The 15,918-nt window shown below is 46.3% G+C and overlaps 1 protein-coding gene across 4 annotated transcripts in view; it reads right to left on the bottom strand.

Annotated features, from left to right (window-relative positions):
* Window positions 1-15,918, bottom strand: part of LOC115180590 (dedicator of cytokinesis protein 4) — a 133,073-nt gene that overhangs the window by 89,927 nt on the left and 27,228 nt on the right. For all 4 annotated transcript variants that reach the window (XM_029742783.1, XM_029742787.1, XM_029742786.1 and 1 more), the window contains exons 2-5: window positions 5,153-5,236; window positions 2,438-2,478; window positions 2,056-2,111; window positions 1,663-1,759 (exon numbers count right to left, since the gene is read on the bottom strand). In XM_029742783.1, coding sequence (XP_029598643.1) covers window positions 1,663-1,759; window positions 2,056-2,111; window positions 2,438-2,478; window positions 5,153-5,236 — 278 coding nt within the window. The remainder of the gene's footprint in view (window positions 1-1,662; window positions 1,760-2,055; window positions 2,112-2,437; window positions 2,479-5,152; window positions 5,237-15,918) is intronic.

The raw sequence follows: 15,918 nt of genomic DNA, 5'->3' as shown, positions 1-15,918 counted from the left end.
AGCGAGAGAGACAGCGAGCGAGAGAGAGAGACAGCGAGCGAGAGAGACAGCGAGCGAGAGAGAGAGAGAGAGACAGCGAGAGAGAGAGAGAGAGACAGACAGCGAGAGAGAGAGAGAGAGACAGACAGCGAGAGAGAGAGAGAGAGACAGACAGCGAGAGAGAGAGAGAGAGAGAGACAGCGAGAGAGCGAGAGATAGAGAGACAGCGAGAGAGCGAGAGAGAGAGAGAGACAGCGAGAGAGCGAGAGAGAGAGAGAGCGAGAGAGAGAGAGAGAGAGAGCGAGAGAGAGAGAGAGAGAGAGAGAGAGAGAGAGAGAGAGAAAGACAGAGAGAGAGAGAGAGAGAAAGACAGAGAGAGAGAGAGACAGCGAGAGAGAGAGAGACAGCGAGAGAGAGAGAGAGAGAGCGAGAGAGCGAGAGCGAGAGAGAGAGAGAGAGCGAGAGAGAGAGAGACAGCGAGAGAGAGAGAGAGACAGCGAGAGAGAGAGAGACAGCGAGAGAGAGAGACAGCGAGAGAGAGAGACAGCGAGAGAGAGAGACAGCGAGAGAGAGAGACAGAGACAGCGAGAGAGAGAGAGAGAGAGACAGCGAGAGAGCGAGAGACAGCGAGAGAGAGAGAGACAGCGAGAGAGAGAGAGACAGCGAGAGAGAGAGAGACAGCGAGAGAGAGAGAGACAGCGAGAGAGAGAGAGACAGCGAGAGACAGCGAGAGACAGCGAGAGAGCGAGAGAGACAGCGAGAGAGCGAGAGAGAGAGACAGCGAGAGAGAGACAGCGAGAGAGCGAGAGAGACAGCGAGAAAGCGAGAGAGACAGCGAGAAAGCGAGAGAGACAGCGAGAGAGCGAGAGAGACAGCGAGAGAGCGAGAGAGAGAGACAGCGAGAGAGAGACAGCGAGAGAGAGAGAGAGACAGCGAGAGAGCGAGAGAGACAGCGAGAAAGCGAGAGAGACAGCGAGAAAGCGAGAGAGACAGCGAGAAAGCGAGCGACAGCGAGAGTACGAGAGACAGACAGCGAGAGAGCGAGAGAGAGACAGCGAGCGATAGCGAGAGAGAGAGAGACAGCGAGCGATAGCGAGAGAGAGAGAGACAGCGAGCGATAGCGAGAGAGACAGCGAACGATAGCGAGAGAGACAGCGAACGATAGCGAGAGAGACAGCGAACGATAGCGAGAGAGACAGCGAGCGATAGCGAGAGAGAGAGAGACAGCGAGCGATAGCGAGAGAGAGAGAGACAGCGAGCGATAGCGAGAGAGCGAGAAAGCAAGAGAGACATTTCAGAGTAAAACAATTGGGGCCAGACAGTCAGCCTGCAATAACAAGTAATGCATCACAAATTCAGATTTTCTGTCTAACAAGCACAGATCATTTATTAGAGACACAAACACAAGCAATGTTACTAATTAATATGCAGGAAAAAAAAGCTTCCACAGGTTGCTGCAGGAAAAACACCTGAGGCTAAATGTATTGCCCACTAGTTGAAAGGCATTCCCTGTCTGCGAGGGTTAATACTCAGGTCTATTCTCCTCTCTGCAGGATGTGTGGGGTACACATGGGAACATGCACGTGCATGTGTGTGCGTGCACGTGTTTGCATGCATGTGTGTATGTGTAAATTCATGCATGTCTGTGCAAATTCCTGCACGTGCGTGTTGAACAGTCTTTACCACGTAGAGCCGCTTCCACATGGCCCCCCAGTCTCTCAGGGTCGATGTCATCTCAGTGATAACAGAGTCCTCTGTGGGGATGACGGTCTCAAACTGCCTGTGGGTCAGAGACCGAGGAGAGAGGGGCATCACGTTACTACAGTATAACTACCGAGCATGGGTTAAAATACACACTCAGATAACAACGCAGCGTCATTATGAGAGGCTGGTAGAAGAAGCACTCAACCTCCGTTCTGTTATTATGACGTGAATCTGAATGTTTATCTAACGTTTCCTTTCCACCGAAATGACATAAACCTACCTCACCTTCCAGACTGGCTGATCTAATAAGGCTGTTTGCCTTCTCAGAGAGAGACACAGGGAGACACACACGGAAACAGACACAATACTTACCCTTTGTTCTTGATATGGGCGTTCTTCAAGTGAATGTAAGTGCATGGGAAAATACCCTGGGGGGAGAGAATAAACAAGCTAATGAATGGTGAATGTCATTTTAACTGTATCATTAAACTGCACTACCATTAACACATTCTGTTAGCGAGCGTAAACGATGCATATAATCAATACAAATTAATAACGCGTGCGTGCGTGTGTGTGTGTGTGTGTGTGTGTGTGTGTGTGTGTGTGTCAACTTGACATTATTAAACTATGAGCCTCTCCCTACTGACCTGCTCACTGCACAGCCCTCAGATCAAAGCAGAGAGCTGATATTTCTGAATCTGAAAATAGCAGCTGCGCTGACAGCTTCAATAACACACAAGAGACTCTCACCCACCTTGGCATTTGGATTCTTATGGATGAACCCCCTGTACCAGCCTGAGGAGACAAAGAAAAAAAACAGTTTCCTCGTGTCACCGTGACTTTCATACTTTCTTTCTATCACTACTTTTGACCAGAGCAGAGTTACAGGGTTGCCGTTTGGGACACAGCCCGGGTTACTGACGCGTCGCCACTTCAGCGCCGACCGCACCAGTCGTCGAGCTGCCGAGCTGTAAAACGAAGAAAAAAAAAAAAAACGGCCAGCTGGAACACTTTATCACGAGGGAGGCAGGATTTGTCGCTGCCCCGTTTACTGCAGCCCACCAGGCCTGGTGTTACATGGCATTGAGCACCCAGTATTTGTTGTGGCCACCGGCCAAGCTGGTGAGCCAGGGGGGTGTCAGTAGCACCGGGAGCTGTAAGTAGCACCAGGAAGTGTAAGTAGAACTAGTAACCTAAGGTCATAATGTGCTACTCGTGTTAAAGAGGTGAGAGTGAGCCTCACTGCTGCCACTTCCTTGTGGTCTAGCCTGCTGATGGACGTCCACTAGGCATTTTCTTTACGAACTCTTTCTAGGTTTCACTTGGCCAGAGTGTCAGAGAAGAAGAGGTCGTACGTTACCTATCACACTACAGTAGTAACTTGATGACACAGTATCAGCACCAGCAGAAGCCCTTTTTTAGTAACTTGTCTCCTCTCTAGTACAGAATAGATAGACCTTCTGGTCAACACCCTTGTCTTTAGGTTGTGGGGACTGGGACATATTGTATTTTGTCCCTTCTTCCAAACCAAACACTACATGACCAAAAGGTATGTGGACACCTGCTCGTCCAACATCTCATTCCAAAATCATGGGTATTAATATGGAGTTTGTTCCCCCCCTTTTGCTGCGATAACAGCCTCCACTCGTCTGGGAAGGCTTTCCACTAGACGTTGGAACATTGCTGCGGGGACTTGCTTCCATTCAGCCACAACAGCATTAGTGAGGTCGGGCACTGATGTTGGGCGATTAGGCCTGGCTCACAGTCGGCGTTCCAATTCATCCCAAAGGTGTTCAATGGGGTTGAGGTCAGGGCTCTGTACAGGCCAGTCAAGTTCTTCCACACCGATGTCGACAAACCATTTCTGTACGGACCTCGCTTTGTGCATCGGGGCATTGTCAGGCTGAAACAGGAAATGGCCTTCCCCAAACTGTTGCTACAAAGTTGGAAGCACAGAATCATCTAGAATGTCACTGTATGCTGTAATGTTAAGATTTCCCTTCACTGGAACTAAGGGGCCTGAACCATGAAAAACAGCCCCAGCCCATTATTTCTCCTCCACCAAACTTTACAGTTGGCACTATGCATTGGGGCAGGTAGCGTTATCCTAGCATCCGTCAAACGCAGATTCATTCGTCGGACTGCCAGGTGGCGAAGCGTGATTCTTCACTCCAGAGAATGCGTTTCCACTGCTCCAGAGTCCAATGGCGGCGAGCTTCCCACCACTCCAGCCGACGCTTGGCATTGCGCATGGTGATCTTAGGCTTGTGTGTGGCTGCTTGGCCATAGAAACCCATTTCATGAAGCTCCCGACAAACAGTTCTTGTGCTGACGCTGCTTCCAGAGGCAGTTTGGAACAATGGTAGTGAGTGTTGCAACCGAGGACAGACGATTTTTTACACGCTACAGCACTCAGCGGTCCCGTTCTGTGAGCTTTCGAGGCCTACCACTTCACGGCTGAGTCGCTGTTACTCATATTGACTTCCAAATTGCCTCTGGAAGCAACATCGGCACAAGAGCTGTTCGTCGAGAGCTTCATGAAATACGTTTCCACTTCACAATAAAAACCACTTACAATTTACCGGGGCAGCTCTAGCAGGGCAGACGTTTGATGAACTGAGCTGTTGGAAAGGGGGCATCCTATGACAGTGCCACAGTGAAAGTCACTGAGCTCTTCTGTAAGGCCATTTTACTGCCCATGTTTGTCTACAGAGATTGCATGGCTGTGTGCTCGATTTTACACTTGTCAGCAACAGATGTGGCTGAAATAGTCTAAACCACTCATTTGAGAGGGGGTGTCCACATACTTCTGCATTTACAGTGTATATTAGATGTCAGATCATTTCCTTTGGGGAGTTTGGAATGCATCATCAGCCATCTCAGACGGATCTGTCATCTGTCTGTCTGTGTCCTTGAGCAACAACAGGAAGTGAGATCGTGACGCCCTGAGAAGGGAGGAAGGTTGCGTCAATGCTGTGTAAGTTAGCTGGGTGGAAACAGGAAAGTGTGACGGGCACCTGCTCTGCTCTGTCTGAAACTATGACAAAAATGAACCCGTGAGTGTGTGCACCTCGGCCTTGAGGCTCACACACTCCTTCGCAATACACAGCCAAGCAGGGACACACACACACACACACACACACACACACACACACACAGCTCAGTGTGGGCGGGAAGCAGGAACCGAAGTCATCTCCCTCTCGCGGCACAGGAAACAGTAGCAAACTGAGAGCCTCCACAAACGTTTATCTCATCAAATACAAATACAAAAAAAAAAAAGTCTATTAACATTTCATGTGCAACACAATACTCCTGGAGGGACAGACTGGGGAAGGAAACGTGGCCCAACTTCAAAGGTTGACTACAGCCCCAGTAGCAACCCATCTGTGAGTCACAGTGGCTGTCTGTGAAGCTCGAAGGGGGATTCATGGTTTATGTGGGTGTGAAATGAGTAGAGGTTATCAGTTACCTTCACATTTCTCCAGGAGCTGCACCGTGTCCCCAATCTCCAATGGCAAGCCATGCTGGACCGTCCCTCTGAAACTGGCCAGCACTGAAACACAATAGACCATATACTTTAATACCTGTGTGTATTTTTACGTGTAACTAGGTAGCACACACCAACGACACACACACACACACACACACACACACACACACAGTGAAAAAAAAAGTCTTAAATCACTCTTTTCATTTCACTAGAATTGAATCCGAGCTCAACTGTCTTGACTGAGGTTGTGCTGTGATTTGTTTCTAGTGTTCCCTGGACAGACAGAAACAGAGAAGAGAATGGCCTGCTGGCTGCTGGTAGATTGAGTAAGCCTCTGGGTGTCAGGCTGAACTACAGGGAAAATAAGCTGGGAATATAATGTCATCCTGGGTCTTTCTGCTTGAAGGGCTCTAGGAGGGAAGCAACACCTGCGGAGACTTAAAAGTAGAACTCTCTTTGATGAGAAGCACGGTCAGTTAGAGGGAGAGAGAGCCTGGAGAACAGGGGTAGGGTGAGGAGGAGAGAGAAAGAGAGGCAGAGATAGAGAGAAAGAAGAGAAAAAAAGCAAGAGAGGGAGCGAAAAAGCGAGCAAAAAAGAGAGAAAAATAAAAAGAGTAACATCTCAGTCGAGGGCACTTTGCTCTAACAGCGTCTAATAGCTGGGTTAGCAGCGAGGAGTGTCGACAGATGCCATTCTCTGTGGTTCTGAGAAACAGGACATGATAACAGCACTCAGAGAATTTTCCAAGCTGCCACACTGGGGAAAACACATCTAATAGGGATAGTACTACGACATGGAAATGAGGAAGACTGGAGTCAGGCAAGGGTTTTGGAGAGGGTTTCATTTCATGGGGCACACGGCAACCTTGTTTACCTGACCTGGCTGCAAAGTCAGTGAAACTTTAATTGGGAGGTTCCGCTACATGAAATATAACTTCAAACACACTTCACTTGCACCGTGCTAACTCTTGAACCACAAGTAGAGTTTTCCAGCTGCAGTGTACTAAATTATGCAGTTTTAAGTAGAGTTTTTAATCGTTTCTTGGTAATCCATTCCCCAGCTGTTGTCTGTCTGCTAACTGGCATGGCTCTTTTCCAGAGATGTTGGCACCTGAAAGGTGTTCACTCAGCGGGGAAAATATTTTTTATTTTCTCTCCAGGGGAGTGGAGGAAGTGCCGCCTTAAAGGCAGGACAGCACACACACACACACAGGAAAGAAAGAAGAGGACATGATGTGATACAGCCTGGATTTGAACCGGGGACTGTAGTGACACCTCTTGCACTGAGATACAGTGCCTTAGACCGCTGCGCCACTCGGGAGTCCATAAAAAAAAAGCCTCACACAAATATAGCAAAACCACAGATATGACATGTGTACATGAACACAGGCACGCACATAGCCTCATAGTGGTGAACCTGTCACACAGGGCAGGGCCCATGTTTCCAGTCGGCTTGGTCTGAGCCAGGAGTTCAGTCACCACAAGTTGTGCTCTGCTCTGCTGCGACACATCTACCTCGTGGGCAAACGGCTGTTCCTATTTCTGACCAGGCAGCCTTGTTCGTGCTGAACTAACTTAGACATTACGTAAAGACTGCAGGAAACTGAAGAGAAAAAAAAGACACACACACACGAATTCAGGAACTGGGATAAAAGTCAAACTTAAATAAAAGTCCTGGACTGAACAGTGACTGAGATCCGTGAACTTATATGACAATATCTCCTTCAGACTTGAGATGTAAAGACGAATGTCCAAACGGGAAGTAGGTAACTACTGTGATGCTCCATTCCTGAGCCAAAGTGGAGACTCAGTCGCACTGACGTCCAGTAATCTACCCATGGGCTGCGTGCGACCGCGACTCTCACCTTGCCCTAATCCTAAGGCGGTCCCCCCAAAGCCAGAGAGAAGACTGGCTGTGTACTGTGAGCTCAGTGTTCTGCCCAGGGTGGATGGGGAAAGGCAGGCAGATCAGTACAAAAGTGTTTGTGTGAATTAGGCTTACATGTGCTTTAGGCTGCCATTTGGAGTCTAGGCCTGTCAAGTGATCCTACAGTTGGTTTTGTCAGTCTCCCTCTAAGCTCCTTACAGGAACATGATGCAGACCACTGGTTCAGACAGGCTTTGGTGTAGTTTGTTGTGTTCAAAAGGCACTGGGTTTCACAGGTTGTACTGAATTGATCAAGCAATACCTGGTTTACAGCTAGCTAGGTATTACACAGACCTTGGTGTCACGTGTTCAAACCACGCAAGATATAAAAGGTAAGTAGCTACCAATGAGTGTGGCAGGCATAACAACAACGTTTGACAGGATACTTTAAAAGAATATTAAAATCAAAATGTATTTGTCACATACACATGGTTAGCGGATGTTAATGCGAGTGTAGCGAAATGCTTGTGCTTCTAGTTCCGATAAAACAGTTGTCTTGCATGAACCAGACAGATTATTCAGAGAAAACAACGAAACATACATAGCAGGTTCTTAGTACAGACAGTATCTGCCAAAAGAACTCGAAAAACAAATTGTAGTCGACTCCAACCAATGAGCAAATTGAGTTCAAAAGGCTCCATAAAAGTGGTTTTAACAGCCCGGCCTCGCCCCCTTTCTCTCTGATTTGTGTTCCGACAACGAATCACACTCGTAATCCACTCCTCCGTCATCAATTATTCAACACATCATTAATATGCTAATTCATCGCCACAGACACGGGTGGTCCACTGACCCTGCTGCCAGAAATGAGCTGTTGGAAATGAGTTGTTGGATTCCTACTCCAATCCACACATACTGGAACGTAATGTAGTCAGGTTAATAAATAATGGCGAGAACGGGACCGCACTCGAGTTGCAGGAAGTTGCAAAAAACAATTAATCAGCAGTAAGTGATATTCAAAATGGAAGGTGACATCCCTCGCTTTTCCCCTGCTCTTATCCATCCCTCCTCTCGTTCCCTCCCTCCCTTCGCTATGTGCAAGGCTGTGAGTTGAGGATGGTTAAGTCCTGCTTTATTTATACTCTGGCGTCTGCAGAATTTACATCTCAAGCCACAGCCATCTGCTTGGGTTTGACTTCACAACCATGAAACGGTTGGGTTTCATAACGGGAACTCTGACAGCAGAGTTAGAATATCCAAATTCCATATAGAATCAGTGACTTTTTCAAAGTTCTGAACAGATTCTTAATGTTCTCTGGTAGGGATGCACGATATAATCGGTGAACATATCGGAATCGGCCGACATTAGCTACAACCGATTCGAACCGAGCCTCTTGCCCTGAGATGCAGTGCCTTAACACACACATGGATCTAACTATTTAACTGTACTAGAATACTTAAAAGAGCGCCAAAAAAATTGGGCAAGGTTTTTTGGCAAGGAAAATATCAGCTATAGGACAAAAATGTCATATCGGTGCATCACTATTCTCTGGCAAAGGGCTGGTAGTCGGTACAGGCATGCCATTGTGGCTTCGACACGGGTAGAGAAACAGCAGTATTTCTGCCATACAGCGGAGCCCCAATCGAAACAAAGACAGCATCTGTCTAAGACCGTCTTTTTATTGCTTTGCTGTGCCATTTTCTGGACTCGACCGTGGCCAAAATGCTCTCTGTTCTAGCTATGCGAATAAACATGACAGAGTAACCCAGAATTAACAATGTTGTTTGAATGGGTCCTAACCCATTATGTCCCAGTTCTAGGGAAACATTACAGTTGGACATTCTGCGGAGAACAGGCATGCTTCTTTAAATACCCACTCCTAACATATTTTTTCCACTGTGTTACTGACACAAGGCAATGACTCAGCCCCCGTGGTTAAGTACACACATGCCTACAGTCTTCAGCCCCTCCAAACACACTTAGCAGCGTTGGCGCAGAGAAATGTATATGTGTGTATACGCGCACAACAGTCCTATGAGAAATGGGGCACGAAGCTTTGGGCCAAGCCTGGTCATCTGACAGTGCGCTGTAACACTGAGACACGGATTAAAGATGTGCCGATGCGCTTCAGCGCTCTGATCTCTCTCACAAAATGTGATTTCCTGGGGATGAGCTTTCGACCCTGGAAGAGGCCGCTATGCATTTTAAAGCAGGGGGGAATCAACAGGAGCTGACTGCGTGAGGAGGCAGCAGACGTCGGTCTCACAGCATACGCACACACCTGCATCTGCCTCACAGCACGGCCGTGAAGCGAGAAGACCCAGATTGCGCCACGCCGCGTCTGCTCAGCCAGAGATATATATAGGCTCGCTCTATGAGAGCGGGGGAAAGACAGGCCAACAAAAGCTAGGCTGGTGAAATCGCTCACGAGGAACGGCTTTCATTTCACCTTTTCCATTTCCAGTTGTCCTTTCGATGCCTTTGCATGTCGAGATAACAGCGATAAGCATGCTCGGGGAAACAAGCGCTCGCTGGCAACAATAGCCTTCCCTCGAATCATAACACCTCAAAATGAGCTTTCGTAAAAGAGAAGTGTATAGCTTCTCTGAGGTGGCAAGGGCACGCACAGAATATAAATAAATTAAAACCAAAGTAATTACTACAAATAACATCATACCGGGATCCATAACGTTTGATGAACACAAATGTAAGCCACGCAATAGGCTTAATCCTACAAATGTCAATGCAAGTAAATCATGCTAAACCTCACAAGGAGTAAGCTAGAAATTCTGCCTGTTTTGTGCTTTGTTCGCTCTGGTCTGAATCTATTCATAAAAGGCAAGATTATATGTTTGAAGGGTGCCCCGGAGAGCAGTGTGCTCTTACAGAGGCGCTAACTGTGTTTGTGTACATGTGCATGCTAACGTGTGTGTCCGCCACCTTTCAGCAGCATCCTGTGAGACCCTTCAGAGCCCCTTCTCTTTCTGCTCATTAAAAAGGGAAGTCTGAGAGGAAATGGGTGTTCTGCTGTGGCTGCTTTAGCATGCAGATCTCTCCTAGTGCGTGAACCGCATGAACTAAAGCCTCTCGTAAAGAAAGAGCTCCCATGGCTCTGAGAAACGCGTCTAGGCCTGAACGACATCGCCTAAATCGCACTTTACGTAATGCACTGTCAGCCTAAAACACGAACAGGGCGTTTACCACGTATGGTACGCCACATCTTGACAAGGAAGTTGACACATACACGCACTCAATCTCTGCAATAAACCACATACTCTGCTGATTACAATCAGGCTATCTAGTAATTTATTCAGATCATCAATGAAAATACAGTAAAAATGTAAAACGAAACTGATTATTTAAAAACTTCTTGCGGATCAGTGCGACCCTAGTGTCCCATCGACAACTTCCGGTGAAATTGCAGAGCCGAAATTCAAATTACAGAAATAGTCATATTTAACATTCATGAAAATACAGGTGTCATACATCAGTTAAAAGCTTAACTTCTTGTTAATCCTGCCCCGGTGTCAGAAAAGGCTTTACGGCGAAATCACACCATGCGATTGTCTGAGGACAGCGCCCAGCCCACAAAAGCGTTAAAAACATTTTCCAACCAGGCAGATGCGAAGAAAGTCAGAAATAGCGATAAAATAAATCACTTACCTTTGAAGATCTTCTTCTGTTGGCACTCGAAAAGGTCCCAGCTACATCACAAATGGTTGTTTTGTTCGATAAAGTCGGTTTCCCTCCTTCAAAATGCATACAAAATGAATCCCAAACGTTACCAATAAACTTCTCCAAACAAGTCAAACAACGTTTAAAATCAAACCTCAGGTACCCTAATACGTAAATAAACGATCAAATTTAAGACGGAGAATCGTTATTGTCATTACCGGAGATAAACAACAAAGTACGCGCATTCACCAGAACACGTAACAAACACTACAGCCAAAAAGGGAGCCACTTAGAAAAACTACAAATTCTAGCTAATTTCTCCGAAAACAAGCCTGAAACTCTTTCTAAAGACTGTTGACATCTAGTGGAAGCCATAGGAACTGCAATCTGGGAGGTAATTCCCTTCATATTAAAAAATGACAGCCATAGGAATCAATGGTGGGCTGAATCATTTATTTTCTGGATGGTTTGTCCTCGGGTTTTCGCCTGCCATATCAGTTCTGTTATACTCACATATATTATTTTAACAGTTGTAGAAACTTTAGAGTGTGTTCTATCCAAATCTACCAATTATATGCATCTCCTAGCTTCTGGGCCTGAGTAACAGGCAGTTTACTTTCAGCACGCTTGTCATCCAGATGTCAAAATACTGCCCCGTAGCCCGAAGAGGTTTTAACATCTGCATATCGTCATGACAAACATATACAGTAATGGCAGTGTAATATCTCATCTTTGTTGACCAGATAAAGCTCCCATATTGCTGAAATAAAGCCATCAAAACAGTGAAATGGTTAATGACTAATGACTAGGCCAGGCAGAGGAAATCATACATGACTCAGATTAAAGGGGAATATAATGCAAAGCTCTCTCACTTCACCTCAGTCTCAGGCCTAATCTGCCTGCCTACTGCCTCTATCCGTGGGCTGGCTGGGGTGTGAAAGTGTGTGTGTGTGTGTGTGTGTGTGGGGACAAGCTGAGGGTAATGTCTGTGTTCTCTCTCTCTCTCTCTCTCTCTCTCATTCACTTTGTATTTTGACACGAAAAATGGATGTTGAGATACTGTAGCTTTACGAAATATTGCATGTGAACGGCAAGGCAAACTGAGAACACACCGATCCCTACGCCTCCTCACACCAGCTGAGAGGAGAGGACAGAGGGAGAGGAGAGCGGGAGGAGAGAGAGATGAGGATACAGAGCGTCAGATGAAGAGAGAAAAAAGGGATGGGTGAGGATAATGAGAGAGAGAGAGAGAGAGAGAGAGAGAGAGAGGAAAAACAGGCCTGTATTCTCAGGTAAAGTGTCTGTGTGGGAGGGTAGAGGCAGTGTAGAGGTTATATTTTATTTAATTAACCAGGCAAGTCAGTTAAGAAAAAAAAATATTATTTACAGTGACAGCCTAGGAACAATGGGGTAACTGCCTTGTTCAGTGGCAGAACGACCGATTTTTTTACCTTGTCAGCTCGGGGATTCGATCTAGCAACCTTTCGATTACTGGCCCAACACTCTAACCACTAGGCTACCTACTGGCCCCGATATAAAGCGTGCTGCATCAGCTTTTACTGTCTGTCTCCACACACAAACACACACAGCCACCCCTGTGAGGTCCTTGTGAGGCCTCTATATTCATCTGTCTTTGTTCACCACATCCCTCCATCTGGGAAGAGGGGAGGAGTGAGAGACCACCTACTCTACCCACACTTCAATCTCTCTGCGTCAAATTACACCCATTACCTGCTCTTCCCACTGCACGTGTATAAACACACACACACACACACACGATATCAAATGAAGAAGCCTTTGAGTGTACATACCTAGCAGTCAGAGAGGAAAACAAAACACACGTGTGTGTTCACGCAACACACACATAGACACACACACACGTACAGCAGACACAAGTGAGCAAGGGGCCACTGACTGGGCATGTGACAAACTGCCCCCACTCTCCCCCGCTCTCTTTCCCTAAGCCCCATTGTCTGAGTGACAGAGTAACAGAGATGACAGCTGCCTTGTTTAGCTGTCACCACAACTGCTTCCAGGAAGGGGGACGTCTCGGTCTCAGCTTCAGCCTCAGCCAAGAAATCACGGCTAGGAGAAAAGAAATATCCAGCATGCTTGTAATAACCCCCCCCCCCCCCCCAAAAAAAAGAGATCCTGCTTGTGAGTAATCTTTGTGGAGCGCTACCTTTTGAGGATGATGAAAGTCTTTGTAAGAGAGTGTGAGGTTGACCTTTGAAGTAAAATGTTCCCTTTGCGACTTTAAGAAATGTCACACTTACTTTAAGCCTTTTCGTCTTCGCTATGTTTTACTTGATGTTTGAGGGAAGTCAGGATGTGGTCAAGCAGCCTAGGACTGACCCTGTTTAGTCGACTGGTTTGTTTGGTCGATAGGCTCTTGGTCGACAGAGATTTTTTTGTAGAGTCGTTGCAAATATATTTTTTCATGGCACACGAGACACACTAATTCATTGCAGAGGCTGCGGGGATGGCACAGTCCATCACTCTTAGACCTATGTGCTACTGAAATTGTATATGGTTATATTATGTAAGAACAATGGTGCAACACTACTAGATACTTTAATTAGGCCTACTTAAGACCAAATGAAAGAACAAGTCTGCGTTTCATTGTAGTAAAGGATGACGGGAAAAAAGTGGAATGCAAAGTCTGCAAACAGCAGTTTGCTCATAGTTCGACAACGAATACTACATACCACTTGAAAACAGTAAGTTAGCCTACTTTGTTTTCCTAGTTGCATGCTAAAACATTGATGGGTTTTATATGCTTGACAGCAGTCGCTGCAGTGGCGCTCTCCAAGGTGCTGAACTGAATCTTCCGCGAGCGCTTTTTCCCGTGTTGGAAAGTGAGCGCTTTCTCCTGCGTTTTACTTGGCCTTCTCAAATATAGTTACAACAGGGCCTATTGCATAACCCAGAGGTTCACAACCTTTTTCGGTTACGGTATCACAAACTGAATTTTGTTATGCCCGGACTTCCCTTGAACTACCTCCCTCATGTGCATTTTACCAGTAGGCTTAGGGTCTCATGTGTCTTCTCAAGTACCCCCCGTGGATAGGCCAAGTAACCACAGGGGGTCCTAGTACCCCTGGTTGGGAACCACTGGTGTAGCCTATTACCGGCAACTTCAGGAGCGTAAGGGCAGAATCTTCTGGAAATCTTGATCCCTGGCTCAGTCGAGTCAGTTACGTGTCTAAATTATTTAATCAAACAGTGCGCTTAAAGTTCGGCGGTATACCGTCATTCAATACCGTTTAAACAAATTTTTTTTTTTACACATTTACATTTTAGTCGTTTAGAAGACGCTAAATGGCTACGGGATTTTCCCATGTACTACTGGGGATTTTCCAGTACATGTGTTATGTATCTTAGAATTAGGAGAACAAAAAGGATCAAAACAAAAAAAATGTAAAGTCCACAAATAAGATAGTAAGTCCAGTTCAGAATCAATATAGGCTTAACAATTATGTGTGTCACGTATACTTCCTCTCTCCGCCTTCTAGGTCATCAGGCTGCTGATTATCACGCACACCTGTCACCATCGTCTCGCGCACCTGCGCCTCATGACCCTCACTCACCTGACTCCATCACCTCCTTGATTATCTTCCCTATATCTGTCACTCCCCTTGGTTCTTTCCTCAGGTGTTATAGACTCTGTTTTCATGTCGGTGCGTTGTTTGTGTTTCGTGTTCATTGATTCTTTTTTATTTATTAAAAAAACACTCACTCCCTAAACTCGCTTCCCGACTCTCAGCGCACTCGTTACAGTGTGTCTGGGTCATTAGGTTAAGGGGAGACATTACCTAGTCCCGTGAGGGCCATTAGACATGCACTCTGAAGCCATTAATCAGCCCTATGGGCACCTTTAGACATGCACCAGCAATAGGAGCGTATGTCTGTATTATTGTTTTGTATTATTACTATGGTTACGCCACTAATAGAATCTATGCCCTAATGTCTGTGCCAATAAAAGGAGGGAAACCAAGTTAAGATGGGCCTAAACTAGTTAGAAGCAAGACAAAGAGATAATAGTGGCTGAATGCCAAAGGGTATGAATCATTAACATAAAGAGGAGTAACTATGCATGTCATGTAAGGATGAAACTGTATAAAAGGAGTGTGCCGAGGCTGGGAAGACAGTTGATCCATGGACCAGCTCGGCTTGTTACTTTGTAATAAAGTCTACTTTGAATTCACAAGTTCCGGTATCTGAGAAATATTATTGGGCCGATATTTCTACGACAGTACTTGTTAGCATTGCTAACCTTCGGATGACAAAGTATCAGTGGGGTTTGAAAACAGCGCCCCTTGGATTCAGTGCCAGTATTACAGAATATCCCGGTATGGCACAAGGTCAGTATGAAGGTATGACAATCTGGATACTGACCAAGCCTACTTAAAGCATCAGACAAGCTCAGAGCATATGATTGATTTTATTAAAACACATAAGGTGTGTCTATATATGGAGAAATACACTTTACTTTCTTTTTCAACCAATCGATTGGTCAAAAGACCAGATGGCTCTCGTTCGACCAAGATTTCTTTCAGTCGGGGACAGCCCTAAAGCAGACAGAGAGTAGGCTACTAGGTAGTCCATGGATCTTAGAGCAGACATAGAAACAGCATCCAGCTCAAGCCCCTGTCTGTGCACTCAGACACCAGTGGGGTTACGACTAACAAGGGAGTGTAGAGGGGAGAGGGAGAAGACGATGAAGAGAGAGGGAAAGGAGGAGAGATAAGTGCCCATCAGACCTCATGCATATCATTCTACTCTCTCTCCCATTCTCTGTTTCTGTCTGGAGTCAGTCTAATATAGAAGTGATTCACTAGCACTCGACTCTCCTCCAAACACAAAAGCCCTGGACTGAACCAGGGGGGAAGGAAATGGTGGGAGAGCTAAACACACGAGAGGACTGATGTTAACGGTCAGGATGGGATATATGCTGTGAGGAGTGTGTGTGTGTGTGTGTGTGTGTGTGTGTGTGTGTGTGTGTGTGTGTGTGTGTGTGTGTGTGTGTGTGAATATTGTGTGGAGACTGCGTGTCTGGGGAGAATAGCGTGATTTTTCAATGACTATTTAACAATAAGGCCGTACACGTTCACCATTTCTGTCCTTAGGGAAGATGAAACTCCACTTCTGAAGAGCTGTATCTTTTCTCCCACTTGAGTTTAGAGTGTCTACACCACAGCC

The sequence above is a fragment of the Salmo trutta genome, chromosome 40 (genome assembly GCF_901001165.1).
Source record: "Salmo trutta chromosome 40, fSalTru1.1, whole genome shotgun sequence".
Taxonomy (NCBI): Eukaryota; Metazoa; Chordata; class Actinopteri; order Salmoniformes; family Salmonidae; genus Salmo; species Salmo trutta.
Note: the sequence above shows the minus strand (reverse complement) of the source record. Positions and strands in the feature narration are given on the sequence as shown.